This window comes from Mastigoproctus giganteus, chromosome 11, assembly GCF_048544385.1.
Source record: "Mastigoproctus giganteus isolate SK-2022 chromosome 11, ASM4854438v1, whole genome shotgun sequence".
Classification (NCBI taxonomy): Eukaryota; Metazoa; Arthropoda; class Arachnida; order Uropygi; family Thelyphonidae; genus Mastigoproctus; species Mastigoproctus giganteus.
In genome coordinates, this window is record NC_143585.1 from 38660141 (window position 1) to 38679837 (window position 19697).

At 36.0% G+C, this 19697-nt stretch overlaps 1 protein-coding gene across 1 annotated transcript in view; it reads right to left on the reverse strand.

Moving 5' to 3' along the window:
* LOC150077922 (G protein-coupled receptor kinase 2-like) overlaps positions 1 to 19697 on the reverse strand; it is a 173918-nt gene that overhangs the window by 128876 nt on the left and 25345 nt on the right. The window contains exons 3-4 of the mRNA XM_090385488.1: positions 16991 to 17103; positions 14625 to 14702 (exon numbers count right to left, since the gene is read on the reverse strand). Of these exons, the coding sequence (XP_090241614.1) occupies positions 14625 to 14702; positions 16991 to 17103 (191 nt within the window). The remainder of the gene's footprint in view (positions 1 to 14624; positions 14703 to 16990; positions 17104 to 19697) is intronic.

Here is a 19697-nt window from a genome sequence, read left to right on the forward strand (position 1 = left end):
AACCATCAATATTAAGTGGACCAATCTGATTCATCCCCTTCCTTCTAGAGTTTATATACTTAAAGAAGTTCTTGCTGTTTTTCTTAGCATCCCTTGCCAAAAATTTCTCGTAATCTGCCTTTGCTTCCCTAACCTCCTTTGTGACTTGATTACAGACTAGCTTATATTTACCATAGACTTCTTGTGTCAACTGATAATTTATATGCATCCCATGCATTTTTCTTCTCTGTCATTAGTTCATTTGACATCTATTTAGGCCTAAACCTTGAACAGTATTTCTTAATCGGTATGAAAAGCTTGGTAGCTTTCACAATTACTTCCTTGAATTCTTCCCATTTAGAATTTGCTGTTGGTAACATTATCAGTTGGTCCCACTGTATACAATTTAAAAACTGTCTGAGACCACTGTAGTCACCTCTACGAAAGAAAAAACCCTTACCTTTACCCCTGATGGTAGTTATGTCTTTAAGTAAGTCCCACATCAGTACACTGTGATCACTACCACCTAGTGGTTCCTTTATCTGCAAATTCTTAATGCATGAATAATCACTGCTGATAAACTGAGAAAATAATCATCCAGTAAATCCACAAAAGTTTTGCTGGTGTGCAAGTGACCAAAACACAAATTCCAGTCAATATCTGGAAAGTTAAAATCCTCCATTAGAAGACACTCTGATTTACTGGCCCACTATTTCTCTGTACAGTTGTTCTTTGTACTCATCAGAGTCATTAGGCCTATAACACACTCCTACTCTCATTTTTGCTTTCCCAGTGAGTGCTTATGTCACACCAAACTGACTCAACATTGCACTGACCATCTATGTCAATTGGATGCACTTGATTTTATGTTTCTTAACTAACAGCATAACCCCTCCTCCCTCCCTATACACATTGTACTTCCCAAATTCCACTTCTGCACTGCTTATATCTATGTGGCCCCACATCTCTGATATCCCAACAATATCTGCCTTTGATGTCTTGACCAGCACTTCAAATTCATCAAATTTATTTACTCTACTCCTAACATTGGTGTACATGCCTAGTCGTTCCTTTATCTGCAAATTCTTAATGCATGAATAATCACTGCTGATAACCTGATCAAGGGTATTACTCTCTCTGGTTGCCACCCTATGGTGTTGCACCTATTCTTATTATTAGTTACTCTAACACAGCCCATGTATTTATTTGTTCCGTGATGAGTCTCGCCAATCCTTGAAAACCCCAGCATCCCGCCCCCATTCTAATAGAAGGAGTGCAAGAATCATTTACACCTCTGCCTGCCCCTACTGTTAATCTTTTAGTCTATGAATCCCACAAGGTAGCGGTTTTCCAACCTACCTAACACTGCCTAGATAGATAGCATCAGCAAATATTCTTGCACCCCTTCTATTTAAGTGTATCCCATTCCTGTAGAAACAGTCTCTCTTGTTAACAAGCACAGACTAAGCTGAGAAAAATTCTACCCCGTGAGCCTTGCACAATCTCTCCAGGGCCGAGTTAATTGATAAGACTCTCACATCATGTACTCCTTCCTATCACGTCTGGGCAGAACTGCAGACCCTTTCAAATTTAACCCTAACTTATGACTTTTTTTCAACATTGACCTGTACTTGTTAAGTAAGTCTGCAGATCTCATACTCTTAATGTCATTAGTGCCAACGTGTACAACAATATCACCCTTTGTGACCTTAAAAGATGATAACTGCACAACGTCATCAACTTCTTCCCCTGGCAGACATACCCTGGTATTGCCCTTCAGTTGTGGTAGGCATATGGGAGACAGTGCCACTTGTTAAACTCTCGTCTGTGGGAGACTGTCTCCGACTTTCCAAACTGTCCCTTTGCCTAAGGCGTGAACATGAGTGACTTTATCCTGTGCCACACTCAATGCAGTATGTTCGATATTGCTACTTCTCATCTTCATCCAGCTATGGAGATGGGCCTGTTTTAGCTTTTGGTTTTTGCATCCAGTGGTGGGTGGTATTTATGTGAGCAACACCAGATGGTGCCACTTTAATGATCCCCCCCCCCCTTTTCAACCCATGTTTTTTTTTCCCTTCATTATGGTGGAATTCGAGTCCGGGTTTGTGATATTAGCAGTCCAACGTTATAACCACTGGGCTAATCATGATCTATTATTATCATTACTGATGAATAATAATGCATTTTACAAAGTGGCAATGTATACATTCATTTATATAAAACTTACTTTAAAGATATTTTAAAGTCTTATCTTCCATTTTTTATGTCAAGGTACTGCTACATTTTAAAACTAAACAATTAATTTAAAAAATAAAACTATGAATTTTAGTGCTCTCATCATCAAATATCACAAGACATCCTCCCCTTCATTCAAAAAATTATCAGAAAACTGTTCATTCTAAATACCAAAGATAAGAGGCATCTTATCTTTGGTATTTGGAGTGAAAGGGTTCTTGATAATTTTGAATGTGGAGGGTCTTGTAGCATTTGATTGATTACACAATCAATCAAAGTTTCATATCTTTTTTAATTTAATTTAGTTTTAGAATACAGCATTACGTTGACATAAAAAATGAAAGATAAGACTTTCAATTTTCTTTAAAGTAATTGCCTAGCTCAAGGTTTATTGGACTTTTTATTAGTTCTACTAATCATATAAAATTTAGGTATATGTAAATTTACAGTTGTTTGCTTCATTTTAGCCTAAAGTATCAAATGGAAAACCTTGCCTAAAATGGAATCTGCATGAAATGGAAAACTGTCTTAAAAGAAAAAAAAAAATTTTGGAAAACTTGAAAGGGAAACTAATATGAAAATGGAAAAGATTTGGTTTGGTTTTTTTTTTTTTTTTAGGAGCATTAGCAACTAAGGCCATATTGCTCCGGGATATGCGGTGGTCATTCCCTGACCTTTCCGCATCCTCCGTATTTGGTGGTGATGGGCTCAAACCCCGGTCTAATCAAGAAGCGTGTGCTATGCACTGCTGCTCCTTCCCACCTGGCTACGGAGGCGCCAAAAAAAATGGAAAAGAAGATACAAATTTGAACTGTGTCGTGCAAATGTCAGTCTTTAATCATAATGTATGCCCTAAAATTTACATGGCTAAAAAACTGAAATGCAACATTGAACTGAACAACTGAGCCTGGCCTTGATGTCACCTGCATATGGTAAAAAGAATAGCAATATAGATGAAGAAGTGGAGTTTGTCAGGTGGGGGGGAGATACCCATAGGTGTCAGGTATGCTATCTAACTTAACACCAATTATACTGAAGCAATGGATTTCAAGAGTTATCTGTCAGAACTGAACTGTTAAAAATTTTAACAGTAGACTTGCAGCATATTATATAATACCCTGCCCTTGATGGCATTTGGTTTCTGTATGCAGCAAAAGGATTGGCTACTGATATAGATATGCATTTATAAGCTGAAACCCTTGTGAATTAACTCAAGACTTGAAGGACTCTGCAAGGCTTTTGGGGAGAAATTGCTATCAGCTTGGCCTGCACTTGTAGGTAGAAGGAATCTGTTTTGTAGAGATGGGATACATTTAAACAAGGGTGGTGCAAGAATTTTTGCCAGTATTACTGAGGATACCTTAAAGGCTCAGGGAAACTGCTAGTTTGGAGGGGACAAAGAATAATATAGATACATGTTTATCTGAAAGTGGAACTCTTACTAAAGGAGGGAAGGAATGGCAAATTACCTGGACCTGGAGGAGTTTATATGGAACTTCTGAAATACGGAGGAAGAGGAGTGGCTGTTTTGATACAAAAACTGTTAAATGGTATACTGAGAGGAGAAGAAATACCGAAAGAAATGACAACAGGATATATATTACATCAATTTATAAGAAGGGCAATCGGAAAAGCTGTTCCGATTGCTGAGGAAAATTACAGAGGAATATGCATCCTGAACCTGCTGTTAAAGATTCTTGAAAAATGGATCAGGAACCATTTAGAAGCCCGAATCGAGGTGTCAGAAGTGTGACAGGAACCATTTAGAAGCCCGAATCGAGGTGTCAGAAGAAGAAAAACCACTTTGACACCGAATCGAGGTGTCAAAGTGGTTTTTCAGCTAGGAGGTCACGTATAGACCATATTTCAACAGTACAACAGAGCCTTGAAAAATTTCAATCAAAAGGAAAAGAAATATTTATGATTTTCATTGACCTTGAAAAGGCATATGACAGTGTTCCACGAAAACTCTCATGGGAAGCACTGAAAGAGGCAAATATTGGTGGACAACTGATTAACATTATTAAGGCAATTTACAGGAATAATAAATGCAGAATTAAAGTGGGACCGGCTTTGTCACCTGAATTCCACACTTCAAAAGGCTTATTACAAGCTGTTGCATGTCACCAACACTTCAAAATTTATACTGATATCTGCCTGAGATCCTGGTCAAAAAATGCAATAAAATGGGATTGCCAATCAATAAGAACATCTATATTCACAATTTACTTTTTGCAGACGATCAGGTGGTGATAGTATAAGACTTAGAAGATGCAGACTATGCATGTCATAAATTGTTTGAGGAATATAAACGATGGGGTCTAAAAATCAATTTTAGCAAGACTGAAATGTTCTCTTCAGAATCAGGACACATTCTAAATACTGAAGGTTTTAAAATAAAACAAGTCGATAAATTCAAATATTTGGGATCAATCCTACAAAGTGATGGATCATCCCAAGCAGGGATCAATAAGAGAATTGCAGACAGCAGAAAGGCTATTGGCATGTTAAATTCTGTTCTATGGAGCAGAAATATTCTAAATAAAACAAAGAAACTTATATTTCAAACGATTGTACAAAGTCTTTTATTGTATAGAGCGGAAACCTGGACATTGAATAGAAGAGGGGAAAACAAATTGCTGTCCACAGAAATGGATTTTTGGAGATGTTTAGCAAGAATGTCTAGAAGAGACAGAAAACAGAATGAAGACATTAGGGAGAAAATGGAAGTGAAAAAGAATATTATTGATGTTTAACACGATATGGACATATAAAACAGATGCAAGAAACTAGATATCCAAAGGCTATCCTAGAATGGATACCTCCAGGAAGAAGGAGAAGAGGAAGACCTGGGAGGACATGCATGGATGGAGTACGGAAGTGCATGATAGCCCGAGGTTTAACTGACCAAGACATCTTAAACCACAACTTTACAGTGGTAAAAAATTCCTACTAAAAAATAACTTGTAGGCTGAGGAAACCCATTGTAAATGGAAACACTCTTCTTGAAGAAGAAGTTTATCTGATAATATTAGTCAAAGTAACACTTGCACATATCTCAAGAGTTCTTGTTTATTACCACAACAGAACATATTAGCAAGATGTTCTGAGGGCAGAAATGTTTCAAATGAGTGGGCAGCTAATGCAAGGGAAGCCAGCTTAAATAACTTTAAGGAGTGTGTCAGGGTAGTTAACTATACAAGAACACTAAATCTTAATTGTTTATACAGTAATGTCAGAATAGTCGTCAATAAAACGAGTGAATTCGAACTGCTGGGTAGGACAAGTAATGCTGACATAATAGGGCTTATGGAAACCTGGTGCCACCTGGAGATAGAGAATGATAAGTTTCAGTACAGCATGTATAATGTATTTAGAAAGGATAGAAAAGACAGAAGGGATGGTGGAATCATGCTTCTTATCAAAAGCAACTTAAGCACGACGAAAGTTTTCACGGATTCAGACGTTTCACTTGCTAGTATAGAATCTGTATGGTGTGAGATAGTTGGAAGCAAAGGTATACTGAGAGTGGCAGTAATCTACAGGCCAAGTGATTATGAAGATTAGTAGTAGTGGCATGTGATGCAAGAAAGCAAGTGTATGAGCTTATGCAGCATCAGCCAAAAAAAAAAAAAAAATCACACCATTCCCTCCAAATGCCTGTCCAGTTGCTCCTTAAATTTATTTAACCTATCAACTTCCACAACAACAGATGGAAGTTTGTTCCAGCAATTAACCACCCGCTGGTTAAAGGCAAATTTCTGCACATCTATTCTACATCTGTCTTTTCTTAATTTGAATTTATGCCCCCTTAGGTTCGTAATCTGAACATGTGGAAGGATCCCATCAGAATTCAGTGTGCTCAACCCATTCAAGGTTTTTTTATTTGCATTTCCCGCTTTTTCGCGCTCATTGTTTCGCACTTGTTACCGGTATATTAGGTTACGTTTTGCCACGTTCTGCCCAGAAATGGCTCAGAAAAGATTTTCGTACAGTGCTGAATTCAAATTATGAGGAGTTGTATGAATTTTATGAGGAATAAAACTTGAGTTCAATAACTTTATGTAATACATTTTTTTTCAAATTTCGGGCCCCAAAATTAAGGTGCGTCTTATACATGGGGAAATATGGTATATCTTTAAGTAAATCCCACATCAGTACACTTTGATCACTGCCACCTAGTGGTTCCTTTATTTGCAAATTCTTAATACACGAATGATCACTGCTGATAACCAGATCAAGAGTATTACCCTCTCTGGTTGCCTCTTGAACATGCTGCTGCAGAAAACAATCATCCAATAAATCCACAAAAGTCTTACTAGTGTGTGAATGACCAACCCACAAGTTTCAGTCAATATCTGGGAAGTTCAAAATCTCCCATTATAAGACATTCTAATTTACTAGCCCACTCTATTTCTCTGTACAATTGTTCATTGTATTCATTTGAGTCATTAGGCCTATTACACACTCTTACTCTTATTTTTGCTTTCGCAGTGCTTATGTCACACCAAACTGACTCAACAGTGCACTGTTCATTTATATTATGATGAGCCTCTACATGCAAATGGAATGGGCAAGTAAGCATGAATGTCTTATTATGGGTGATTTTAATTTGGCTCTAATTGATTGGAGCAAATGGGAAGGAAACTAACTCCACATGGGGGACAAAATTTTTTAAATCAACTAGATCATTGCTATTTGTATCAACATGTCAGGGAAAGTACTAGGGAAAATAATACTGTTGTTTGTTTGTTTGGTTTTTAGGAGAATTAGCAACTAAGGCCATATTGCTCTGGTGATATGCAGTGGTCATTCCTTGACCTTTCCGCATCCTCATTTGGTGGTCACGGGCTTGAACCCCGGTCGAATCAAGAAGCATATGCTATGCACTGCTGCTCCTACCCACCTAGCTACAGAGGCACCTGAAAATAATACTCTAATCTCATCCTCATCCATGAACCAGATGACATAATAGGGCTGACAGTACAGGAACCAGTAGCAGGAAGTGATTAAGGAGTTCTACGGTGGACGATGAAGAGAGGTAGCAGTAGTTAAAGGCAAAAGAATGGGTTATAATTTCAGAAAAGGAAATTATGATGGATTAAGATGCTACATGGCCTCTATTAACTGGGTAGACATCTCACAGAGAGCGAATACAGTTGAATTATGGTATACCATTAATCACAGAAGCCTTGAATGCTTATATACCATTAAAAAAATACTCCACGAGGAAGATTCCAAGTTGGACAAATAAGGAAGTTGCCAGATTACTTGAGCAGAAAGACAGCATGGAAAAGTTACATAGCAATAAAAAGCACTGAAGCCTATAACAGCTACAAATTGATCTGTAATAGTGCCACAGAAAAGGTTAGGCTGGCAAAGAGAGCAAAGGGTGGGGATAAGGTATTCTTCACATATATAAATGCAAAGAAGAGAAGGACAAAGCAGATAAGACCCTTATGTAATATTCATGGGATAGTATTAGATACCCCAGCTGAAGTTGCAGATGAACTCAACAGTTACTTTGCATTGATATTCACATAAGAAAAATCCTTTACGTCGATGAGAAATTATGAGAGTGAAGTTAAAAAAAAATGTAATTAATGATGTTGAAATTCCACATGTTTATTTAATGAAAGAACCTTCGAGACTACAGGCTAGTAAGACTCCTGGGGTTGATGGCATATACCGTACAATCTTAAGGGAGGTGGAAAGTGAGTGCACTGAACCATTGAGATGAATTATGGGAGCATCACTGGACTCGGTAGTGATTCCGTTGTATTGGAAAAGTACCAATGTATCTCCAATATATAAGAGCAGTTCTAAGAGTGAAGTGGGAAATTATCGGCCAGTTAGTCTAACTTCAGTAGTAGGGAAAATATGGAGACAATGATCAAGGGTGGAATTCAGGATCATTTAGATAGATTTGGAATTCTGAAGGATACTCAGCATGGTTTTGTAAAGGGAAAATCATGTTTACCTAATCTGGTTAGCTATTTTGACAGAGTCACTAAAGAGCTGGACTTGGTAATAATTTCGACATTGTTTATTGGGATTTCAGCAAAGCATTTGATTCAGTCCCACATGAGCACTTTATAAGCTGGAACAGGTTGGAATCACTGGGAAAATCCTTAGTTGTTGTTGTTGTTATTTGGTTTTTAGGAGCATTAGCAACTAAGGCCATATAGCTCCGGGATATGCGGTGGTCATTCCCTGACCTTTCTGCATCCTCCGTATTTGGTGGTGACGGGCTCAAACCCTTGTCTAATCAAAAAGCGTGTGCTACGCACTACTGCTCCTTCCCACCTGGCTATGGAGGCGCCTTAAAATCCTAAGATGGATAGCAGGATGGCTTCAGGGCAGGAGACAGGGGGTTGTGATAAATGGTTATTCCTCAGATTGGGTTGATGTAAGGAGTGGGATTCCCCAAGGATCAGTATTAGGACCATTGTTTTTGATTTTCATAAATGACATCGATGAAGGGATAGAGGGCGTGATGTCTAAATTTGCAGATGATGTAAAGATTGGCAGAGTAGTTAATGATCACCGCCAAGCAGAGTTTCTTCAGAGTGACCTAGATAGACTTCAGGAATGGTCAGAAAAATGGCAGCTATACTTTAATCCAGCAAAGTGTTGCACCTGGGAAACAGTAACCCCAAAATAACTTATACACTTGGCGGAGTTGAACTAAAGCTGGTAGTGGAGGAAAGGGACTTGGGTGTTGCAGTATGGTCAGACCTGAAGTTCTCCGAATGTTGTAGACAGGTTGCAAGAAAGGCCCATGGTGTCCTATCGATGATTTCTCAAACAATTGCTAGAAAAGATAAGAACATCATAATCCCATTATATAAGGCTATTGTTAGACCACACTTGGAATACTGTGTTCAAGTATGGAAACTGCACTTAAAGAAAGACATTGTGCTTCTTGAAAGGGTCCAAAGACGGGTAACTAGCCTGGTGAGATTGGCAAAAAGGTATTGGCAAAAATTAGTAAAGACTTCAAATATGTGGGTTGCAGAGCTTAGAGACTAGGCACCTTAGAGGACACTTGATTGAGGTGTTTAAGGCTCTGAGAGGCATAAGTAAAATGAATGAGAATGAAACTTTCACGGTTATAAATGATTCTAGAACTAGGTGACATAATTTCAAATTACGGGGGGGGGATGTTTAGACTGGATTGCAGGAAGTTTTATTTTAGCCAGAGAGTATAAATTACTGGAATAAGTTATCTAAATGGGTGATAGAGGCTGACAGTTTGGGGAAATTCAATGGTCAGCTGGATAACTACCTAGCGGAGGAGAGAAATGCACACGTTATTTCCTTTTCTCTTATTAATTATTATTATTTTATATTTTATTTTTTCATATTATTATTTTATTTTATTTATTTTTGACGTTAAAAATGTTTTTACCGGCGCTATTTGGAAAAAGCATTATGTTGCCTGGAAATCGTCAGGAAACCCGATGCATTGTACTTGTTGCATGCAGTGATGCAACAATGCATGCACCCAAGAAAATTCAATTGTACGCAACAAGTGCATTGATGCAATAATACAATTGAGCAGTGATGTGCTACGTTATACTATTATATCAGCATAGTGATTAATACGCAAGTGACTGTGCCAAAATCTACAGCCCAGCATTCAAAGAAATATTGTGAAAGAAAGGAAAGTTGGACAGAAATGTGAATCCAGATGAAATTCAACAAGAGTGTTTTGTTATGCCTGGGAGTTCTCAAACTGCACCCAAAAAAAAAACTCGAGCTGAAATAATGAAGAAATATCATGAACAGAAGAAAAGGAAATTATAAATTCAAACTATTCCAAATCATAATGAAATTCAACCACAGAGTTCTACTATGCCTGATACTTATCAGGAATCTAAAACTTCAGCAGAACGGATGAAGGAATATCGTGCATGAAAAAAAAAAAAGCGAAATTAGGAATGGCTAATAATGAGATTCCTGATTACATCCCTATAGTATCTACACGAGCTGACAGTGAGTTTGAAAAACTAGTGTACAAAAACCCATTTGGATTTAGTAGTAATGTTTGTGATCGTTTATGGTTTCAATTAGATTTGAACCATTTCCAACAACTTCATATGAATTACTTCAAAATGAATTTCATTTACAAGAAGTGAGTACTTTCGTGACGTGTAATACATGTCATACTTCATTAAAAGAGGGACAGATACCAACTATGGCCACGTCAAATGGATTTATATATCCAACATATCCTACTCATTTGCCTCCACTGGATGTTGTAACTGAGCGTTTGATATCACCACGATTACAAATTCGTGGTGATATCAAATATGCAAATGCGTTGTTTACGTTATGAATATGGACAATATGGGATCATTGGACAAGTAATAAAAAAAAACTCCAATAATGTATCAAATTCTTCCTTAAGTTTATTCAAACTACACACTTCCACAATGCCAGATGATAGACTGTTCCAATGATCAATTACTTTCAGGCCAAAAGCAAATTTTTGCTGATCTATTCCGCAGCCATTCTCTTTCAATTTGTTTGACTCCTTGAGTGCACTGACTGAGAAAGAACAAGAATACAATTATCAGGTTAACTCAATCCATTTAAAGCCTTAAACACTTCAATCAGATCTCCTCACAAAAAAAACCTAGTTCCCAAGAACTAAAATTTGCAGAACTGAAGTCTTTCCATGATAAGAGTATCCTTTTGTGTTCTTAATTAATCTGGTTGTTCTTCTCTGCACCCATCCAGGAGGTCTGCATTCTTCTTAAAATGAGGTTTCCAGACCTGTATGCAGTACTCAAGATGTAGCCTAATCAGTGCCTTACACAATAGGATAATCATCTCCTCATCCCTAATGACAAAGTTCCTCTTAACAGAACTCTGAATTGTTCTAGCAGCCTGTCTGCAACATCCAGAGAACTTCATGTCAGACTGTAATCCGTGGGTCTCTTTCATTCCTCACCATTTTGAATGCGGCATCTACTAATTGGTATGCTATACTGCTGCCCATATACAGTACCTTACATTTATCAACGTTAAACCTCAGCTGCCACTTCTCAGACTATCAGCCTAATTTTTCTAGTTTTTTCTGCAGCTTTGATTCCCATCAATGAGTACAATGCCAACCTCTGTATCATCTGCAAACTAGACAATATTATGGGAATGAACTTACCATCATCCTTCAATGTCTTGTCCTCAAGACATTGAAGGGATAAGGGATACAAATTTCAGATGTCTGTATACAGAAATCATGTTAAAACTACACTATGACTACTCTAATCAATAAAGAACCATCAAAGATATAGAATCTTAAAATAAATTAAACTGCCTCAAATCAAGTTTGTAGCCATCATAACATAGTGCTAGAATGAGGATAAAGTATTGAGCAAGAATGCTTCCAGTTCAAAAGCTCTGTTATCGAGTATTAAATAATGATTAAGATACTGCTACAAAAATTTGAAAATTAAAAAAAAATTTGCTTTATTATAGGCCTATAATTTCCCTGCCAGAAAAATGTGTGCCTCTTTCTGCTAATTAAAACAGATACAGTACTTAGTAATAATGTTTAACACAATTACTAAAATCTGTAATTTTCAAGAAAAAGGCTCAATGGAAAATAACATACTATAAATATATTCACTAAAAATGAACGTTATAATTTTCAATGTATGAACATAAGCAATTTCTAAACATGCATCTATTGATCCTTAAAAAAGGGATTAGTAAGCAAAATATCTACAGGAAACTAAAATTAAGCTTTAATTTAAATAAATTTCAAAATACATATATACATATATATAATTTTGATAAAGCAAAAATGCACAGAAACAAGTAAAAGAGGGAAAGTTCATAATGTTTCGCATAATTTAACCAAACTGACACCTGATTAGAATTAAGAGTTAAAGAAATAATGAAATCTACAATATGGTTACAAAGGTATTCTTTTAATTATAAAAATAACCTATTTTCAGAATTATCAAAATGGTAATGCTTTAGACACTATATAAAAGTTTCACTACTACTGCATACTTTTTCAGTATACATCTCAGTCAAGTGTTGAGCATATATTACATGTGAAACTTAATTTTTCTATTGAAAAATTAAACAGAAAAATCAAAATGTATTTTATCACTTTTACATGTTTCCTATTAGTATTCTGCAGCAGTTAATATTTTCTCTTAAAATTGTTATTTATGTTTATAAACATTCTATATCCAAATAAAATAATTATAAAACTGATAAGAGGAGATCAAATAAAATGTAACAATTTTGTCTATATAATAAATATATCCATGCACCCTTTTTTATTTCTTTAAAATCTAATCATGCATCCTGTGCTATAAAAGTAAAAACTGAATGCAACCCTCTAATGCAAAAAGGTTACCTACTCAGCTAACCTGAGTGGTCTATCTCATACCACAGCCTACGAGCTAGATTTTTAACTTTCTCTTTGGGTATATTACCAATGAGAAAAACCTCAGATAGAGGCTGAAATGCATGATTTGTTTTTTGATCAATAAATCAATTTTCAAATGCAGTAAATGTCACTACTATAATATTACACTGTTCTGTGTTTAAGACACCTTTTAACCTTTGTATTATTGAAAATCATTTCACCAGCTCAACCAGTTTAAACTGATTGTATTTGTTTGCAAAGTTAATTAAAAATTGAAATATATTGGAATTTCTGTCAATAAAAATGTACTTAATACAAATGATATGATTATTCAGTAGTGTTAATGATGTAAGAGGGTCACCCAAAAACACATCCAAATTTTTTCCTTGGAAACCACTGCAATTATGCCAATTTAAACTGTATGTTATGTCTTTTAAGTACTTACATTCATTCTGATGGCACAAGGTCAAGCTATATGGGGGGGGGGGAGAAGAATGTGGCAGAACACCCACATGAATTTTGCAATGTCTTCCTCTGTCAGGACGCTGGTATGGGAGTCTGGCATTATCGCGTTGAAGGAAAAAATTCTCCATTCTTCTTTAGCTTCACTATTGCAATTCAAGTATTCAGTGTCTCTATATAGCAAGCAAAACTGATGGTGTGTCTCCAGTCCAAGAACTCTGTAAGGATAACCCCTTCCTCTCCTGTTCCAAAAAAAAAAAAAAAAAAAAAAATGAAGTGCATGATTTATCTAGAAGATGGGTTGAGCCTTGAATTTATTCTTTATGAATGAATCCTTGTGTTGCCAGTCTGTAGAATGCCACTTTGACTCAATTTGTAGAAATGTATCCAAGCCTCATCAGTACTTGACAATACTGTCAAGAAAATTGTCACCTATGGTCTCATACTACTCAAGACTGTCACAAGCCTGAACTCTCAGTGACTTGTGATCTGGCATCAGCTGTTTGTTTGTTTGTTATTTGGTTTTTAGGAGCATTAGCAACTAAGGCCATATTGCTCCAGAATATGCAGTGGCCATTCCCTGACCTTTCCGCATCCTCCGTATTTGGTGGTGACGGGCTTGAACCCCGGTCAAGAAGCGTGTGCTACGCACTGCTGCTCCTTCCCACCTGGCTACGGAGGTGCCCTGGCATCAGTATTTGTGGAATCCACCTAACACACAATTTTCTCTATTCCAGATTGTCTGGAATTGTTTTCAGTTCTTTAATGCCTACACACACTCTCTCTCTCTCTCTCTCTCTCTCTCTCTCTCTCTCTCTCTCTCTCTCTCTCTCACTCTCACTCACTCACACACACACACACACTGGGTCTTAATGTGTTAGCCTTCATGAATCAGGTTCTCTACTCTCTCCTTATTTTCCAGCACTGCTGCAGTGTGAGGGATGCTTGATCTTGGCTATCCTTCCGGCCATCACCACCTAACTATGGTCACATCAACTTCTTTTGTGTCTCCATAAATATTCAAGAAACACTGGTGAAGCTCAATGTTTGCAATGTTTTTTTTGCATTCAGGAACTGAAAAACAGACCACAGCTTAATTGGCACATCACTGTCACCCTCCTTCACAAATTATTACAGCCCTGCCGCATAGTGTGAAACATTGAAACTTGCAGGATATTAGCCGCAATGTTTAAAGTTCATCTGATACCATTACATTTTGTTACTTTTGTATGCAACATCAAGCAAGTGAGAAAAATATTTAGAAGCATTGGTTTCACAGTGGTCCTTATAGAATAATAACATTTAATAACTAATAGTAACTTACCTATGAATGATGATTGATAAATGGCATTGCAAAAAGAAAAGAAAATGCAAATACAGAATAATCAACGAATACCACGAGTTCCTTTATATAAATTTATATATCTAGTAAAACATATCTGATTTGGGTGATAATTGATAAAGACATATTAGATTATTTACACCTAAAATATATAACTGAAATTTTACAAAAGTCCAAAAAAATAATAATAATAATTAAAAGGTAACAAACCTCAACGTCAAGATATGTGCCCCAAATTTCTTGTGCTACACTAATTCTGTCGTCATCAAGTTGTACTTCGTAACTGTCCTAAAAAGTTCAATACAAATTAAAGTGAAACATGATTATTAAACAGATGCTCTGCATATATTAGCCAATAATTTGAAAATACTCTTATATAAATGAATAAAAATGATAACACTTAAGATAAGAAGGCTGATGAATTAATGCAGGACAACTAATGATATATGTTATCTGAAACACTTTAAAATCAAATCAATTCTTACTAAAATGTATCTTCTCTACTTACAATGCAGAATAACATGATAATTTTATTTTAATTAGATTAATTTTTGTTCTCTGTATGTGAGACACTTAAGAAAAAAGACAAAATAATGGACAAGAAGGTTCCTTTATGGAACCTTCCCATCCAATATTTTGTCCATCCGATTCTCTATTCTGTCCATCCAATTCTCTCAAGTCTTTGACTCATCCCTGGACCCATTCCCAGGCATTATTCCTGTTCCTATCTCCTATAGGTTCATAGAAACTCCAAAACTTGATTAAATGAATCCATCAATGACTCAAAGTGCCCCAAATCCTGACTAAATTGTAGTTTTACATAAATCAATTCACTTTCTCAGTGGATCCTCATACTACCCTCCCTCTAACTCAGTCTGGAAATACTTGCTATTGACAATATGAGCTTAATGATTTCTAAAAGTCGTGAATTATTTTCTCATTCTCCCTGATAGGTACACCATATTATCTGATTTAGCTGACTAATTTGATTTTTGGACTGATGTTATACTATGAACTTGCTAACAGCAGTCCTCAGGAATTTTAACATCCACATGAAAATGCACACAAGCAGCATCCTACCAATAATACTCTTCATTTCCTCAACCTCCTGTTTACCAAATTTTTCACTTTTTGTACAACTTTCCCAACTGGTTACAATATCCAGTCGTAGTGCCTTCAATTTTTTCATACTTACATATATACCTGCTCCCAAGTAACCTTGGTTCTCTGCACCAAACTGGCTACTTCAATGCCAACTGGGATACAAACAAGGTCATCCTGTTTCAACTGAGCCAGAACTAGTAGTAGTAGTAATAGGGAAAACTGACACGGTTTTCTCTGAAACAGTTACACAATCATAACGAACTTAATTTCGATACTGTTATATGGCTGCTCCTTTGTACAACACAAATCTTTCCCAGATTCTAAATATAATTGTAGAGATAGCAAAATACTATGTAGTACAACCAAGGAAAAAAAAAACACAATACACAGAATTCTCTTTGTTAAAGTTTCAAGTCTCTACAAGTCTGATTAGGGAACAGAATTCTAGGTACATCCAGTCTGTTCAGTTCAGTACAGTCTTATTCGAAATTCATATATCCTTTTCCCTTCCCCACTTCAATTTGTATGGAATCTGATGCAAAATTAAATGTCGCAAGGATCTCCAAAGCCATCACTGATGACAATGCTCATTTCAAAAACTTATCTGAAGTGGGTTGGGTTGTTTAATTTAGATGCCAAAACAACTAAGACCACAAGATTTGGCGCCTCCGTAGCCAGGTGGGTAGGAGCAGCAGTGCATAGCACACGCTTCTTGATTAGACTGGGGTTCGAGCCCGTGACCACCAAATACGGAGGATGCGGAAAGGTCAGGGAATGACCACCGCATATCCCCATAGCAATATGGCCTTAGTTACTAATGCTACTAAAAACCAAATAACAACAACAACAACCACAAGATTTAAGGTATAACATGTCTGCAAATTTGCTTATATTCTTTTCCTTATAGTGTTTAAGGTAGTAAATTCACTGTGTTGTCATGGAGGTCCATTTATAGGATAATTATGTGATACTACATGCTAAATTCATTTTTCAGTATTTGCACATGGTATGTTACATATCTCCTGTGACATTTAATACATATACATTAATTTTTCATGTCTTACGTATGTTCTAATGACATATTATTATTATCCATTGGGCTATTTCACCGTTGTATAATACTGTCACTCTTGATTTTTTTAAGGAGTCCTTATGTGCTGTAATGTAATAACTAGATCGTATGTATAGTTCAGCTTAATTTTCAGCACTCACCTCTGGAGGTGAGTGCTGAAAATTAAGCTAAGCTATACATACGATCTAGTTAATACTGTCACATAAGAACCATTGAGTTAAATAAATTGTCACTACTATTTTTTTTTATTTCTGTGGAAAAAAAAAAAAAAAATTCTAATTTTTTTTTCATCTTCTGATTGTTTTTCACAATTCAAGTAATTCTGATTATTTAAAATGGAGAATATTTGTTCCCAAACTGCTATATTTAAAATACAATAACGTTTCTTCAAAATACTTACCACAGCATCAAGAAAATTGCTACAATTTTTATAAAGTGGATTTGTTTCACAAAACTGCTGAAACAAAAGTCTGCCTAATGGTTGTTGCTCAACAATAAAACTATACCGGACATCTATAGAAAGGGAGATGTAAAACAATATATTAAAATGGCATCCGGGCAATCTTTTATTTCAAAATGGTATGTAATGTAATATAATCAAAATAAGGTTACTGACATTCACAAATAATATAGCATGAAAACTTCCACTGATGGGTTTAAATAAGAAACCTGAATTACTTATATAACTCCAGTTTGTAAAATTATTTCAATATCGCAATTAATGAAAATCATATAGATTAAGATTATTACTATATTTAACATCACTCTTATACCATGTGAAATTAATAATATAGTTTATTAAGCTATTTGCCTAAACTACAATATATTAATGTGACATTACAGGTATCTTACCGATACCCATCATCAGACCATGCTGCTGACAGATTCCTCTTGCTGATGCTCCCAGAAATTTGATGTGCATTTTTGGGAACAACAGCAAGAGGAGTCTGTCAGCAACATGCTCTGATGAAGGGTATTGGTAAGATACCTGAACTGTCACCTTAATGTATAGAAGTTTAGGCAAATAGCTTAATAAACTATATTATTAATTTCATGTGGTATAAGAGTGATATTAAACATAGTAATAATCTTAGTGGAAAACAACCGCATAACATCCTTCCCTAACTATATTAGATCATATAGATTTCTATAAAAAAATATTTAAAACTAAGAACAGGAACCAGATTCTGATCATGACAAATTTAAAATTTGTTGATTTAAGATTTACATCTTGTTTCAATTTATAAATTCACAACTGTATAATAATTATATAAGATTGTGATAACTCTAGAAGAATCTTCTTTAGTTCTTAGAAAATATGGGCATGTTTATGGGCTGCTCTGTTTAACTTTTTATTTTTAAATGTAAATATAGCCATAATTCCAATAAAAGCTAAGTTAAAGCACATGAATGTAAATTTGGTGGTTTTCAACCCTTTTTAAGTAAATAAATACCTAGAATGGTTAAGAAATTGGCATGTCACTCCAGCATGAACACATTAAATGAGAATGTGACACTTTGTACATTATCTAGGACTGTGTGTGTTCATGTGGAACATTACCTCCAAATAGAGATAACATTCCACCATGAACTACTTAATGTGATTTTTTCAGGAAATTTTAAATCATCAAAATCTGAGAATGTGACTGTTGTAAGTCATTTTTGCACATCAACTGTGTATCTGAGAAACATTTAGCACTAATTAGGGCAATCCGTAGCCGAGTGGTCAGGAGAGGGAGTGAGTAGCACACGCTCCTTGAGAAGACCAGGGTTCAAGCCCCTGACTACTAAATACAGTCGATCTGCCAACCCGCACTGGACCAGCATGGCAGATTATGGTCCATTTCCCTCAACATGAATTGTTGAGGAGGCTTCCATCCTGCAGTGGGTTGATAATGGCTGCAGTTTACCCTTAGGGTAAGCCTAACAGCAAGGCCATATAAGTCACTTCAGAAGCTTGCACAAAAAAAAGGGAATACCATATGGCAGTTGTCACACAGCAGCGAGGGAAATTAAAACTACTTCTGTACAAAGTGCATTTGTAGTTGTACTGATTGTCAATAGGAGGTGACACCATACAAAGAATAAAGAATATTACTTATAAATATATATCTGCAATTCTGCCCAGAAATGATGGAAGGAACTATATGCTGAAAGCCTTTTGGATAAACTCAAGGTTTTAGGAAATTAGCAAAGTTTCTGAAGAGAGGGGAAGGATTTTATCAGTTTGGCCTGCCTAAAAAGTAGGAGTTGATTTTGTAGAGACAGAATACATTTGAACAAAGGTAGTGCAAGAGTCTTTTATCAATAACACTGAGGAGACCTTAAGGGTTCAGGGAAACTGCTAATTTGGAGAGATAAGGGTAATACAGACATGTTTATCATGTGATAACACTAGCACACATCTCAAAAGTTCTTGTTTGTGGCTGCAAAAGCCGAAAATGACAAGATATGCCAAGGCTAGAAGTGTTTTGTACAAAGGAAGCTCCTGCTAAGGAAACAAGTTGAAATACCTTCAAAGGGTGTCAGGGTAATAAACTATACAAGAATACTTAGACTGTTCAACAGTAATGTCACGAGTATTGCTAACGAAATGAACGAATCTGAGCTCCTAGTTTGGAAAAATGTCGACATAGCAGAGTTAATGGAAACATGGTGTCACCCCATAATAGCGGATGACAAGTTTCAGTGGTATGTACAACGTATTTAGGAAGGATAAGGAAGACAGGGGTGATGGGGGGCATGCATCTTATCAAAAGCAGCCCAAGTGTGACAAAGGCTTGCAGATTCAGAAGTTATACATGCTAGTACAGAATCAGTGTGGTGTGAGTTGGTTGGAATCAATTAATGAAAATCATATAGATTAAGATTATTACTATATTTAATATCACTCTTATACCACGTGAAATTAATAATATAGTTTATTAAGCTATTTGCCTAAACTACAGTTAATGAGAATGATCTACAGATCAGAAGATTGTGAAGAGCATGACAAGAGCTTCTGAGTGTTTCCTCATGATGAATTCCTCCTCCCACTTGAAGCAAGTTGAAGAGAAACTCACCATGGGGAAAAAATGTGAATTAAATCAACTAGATGATTATTATTT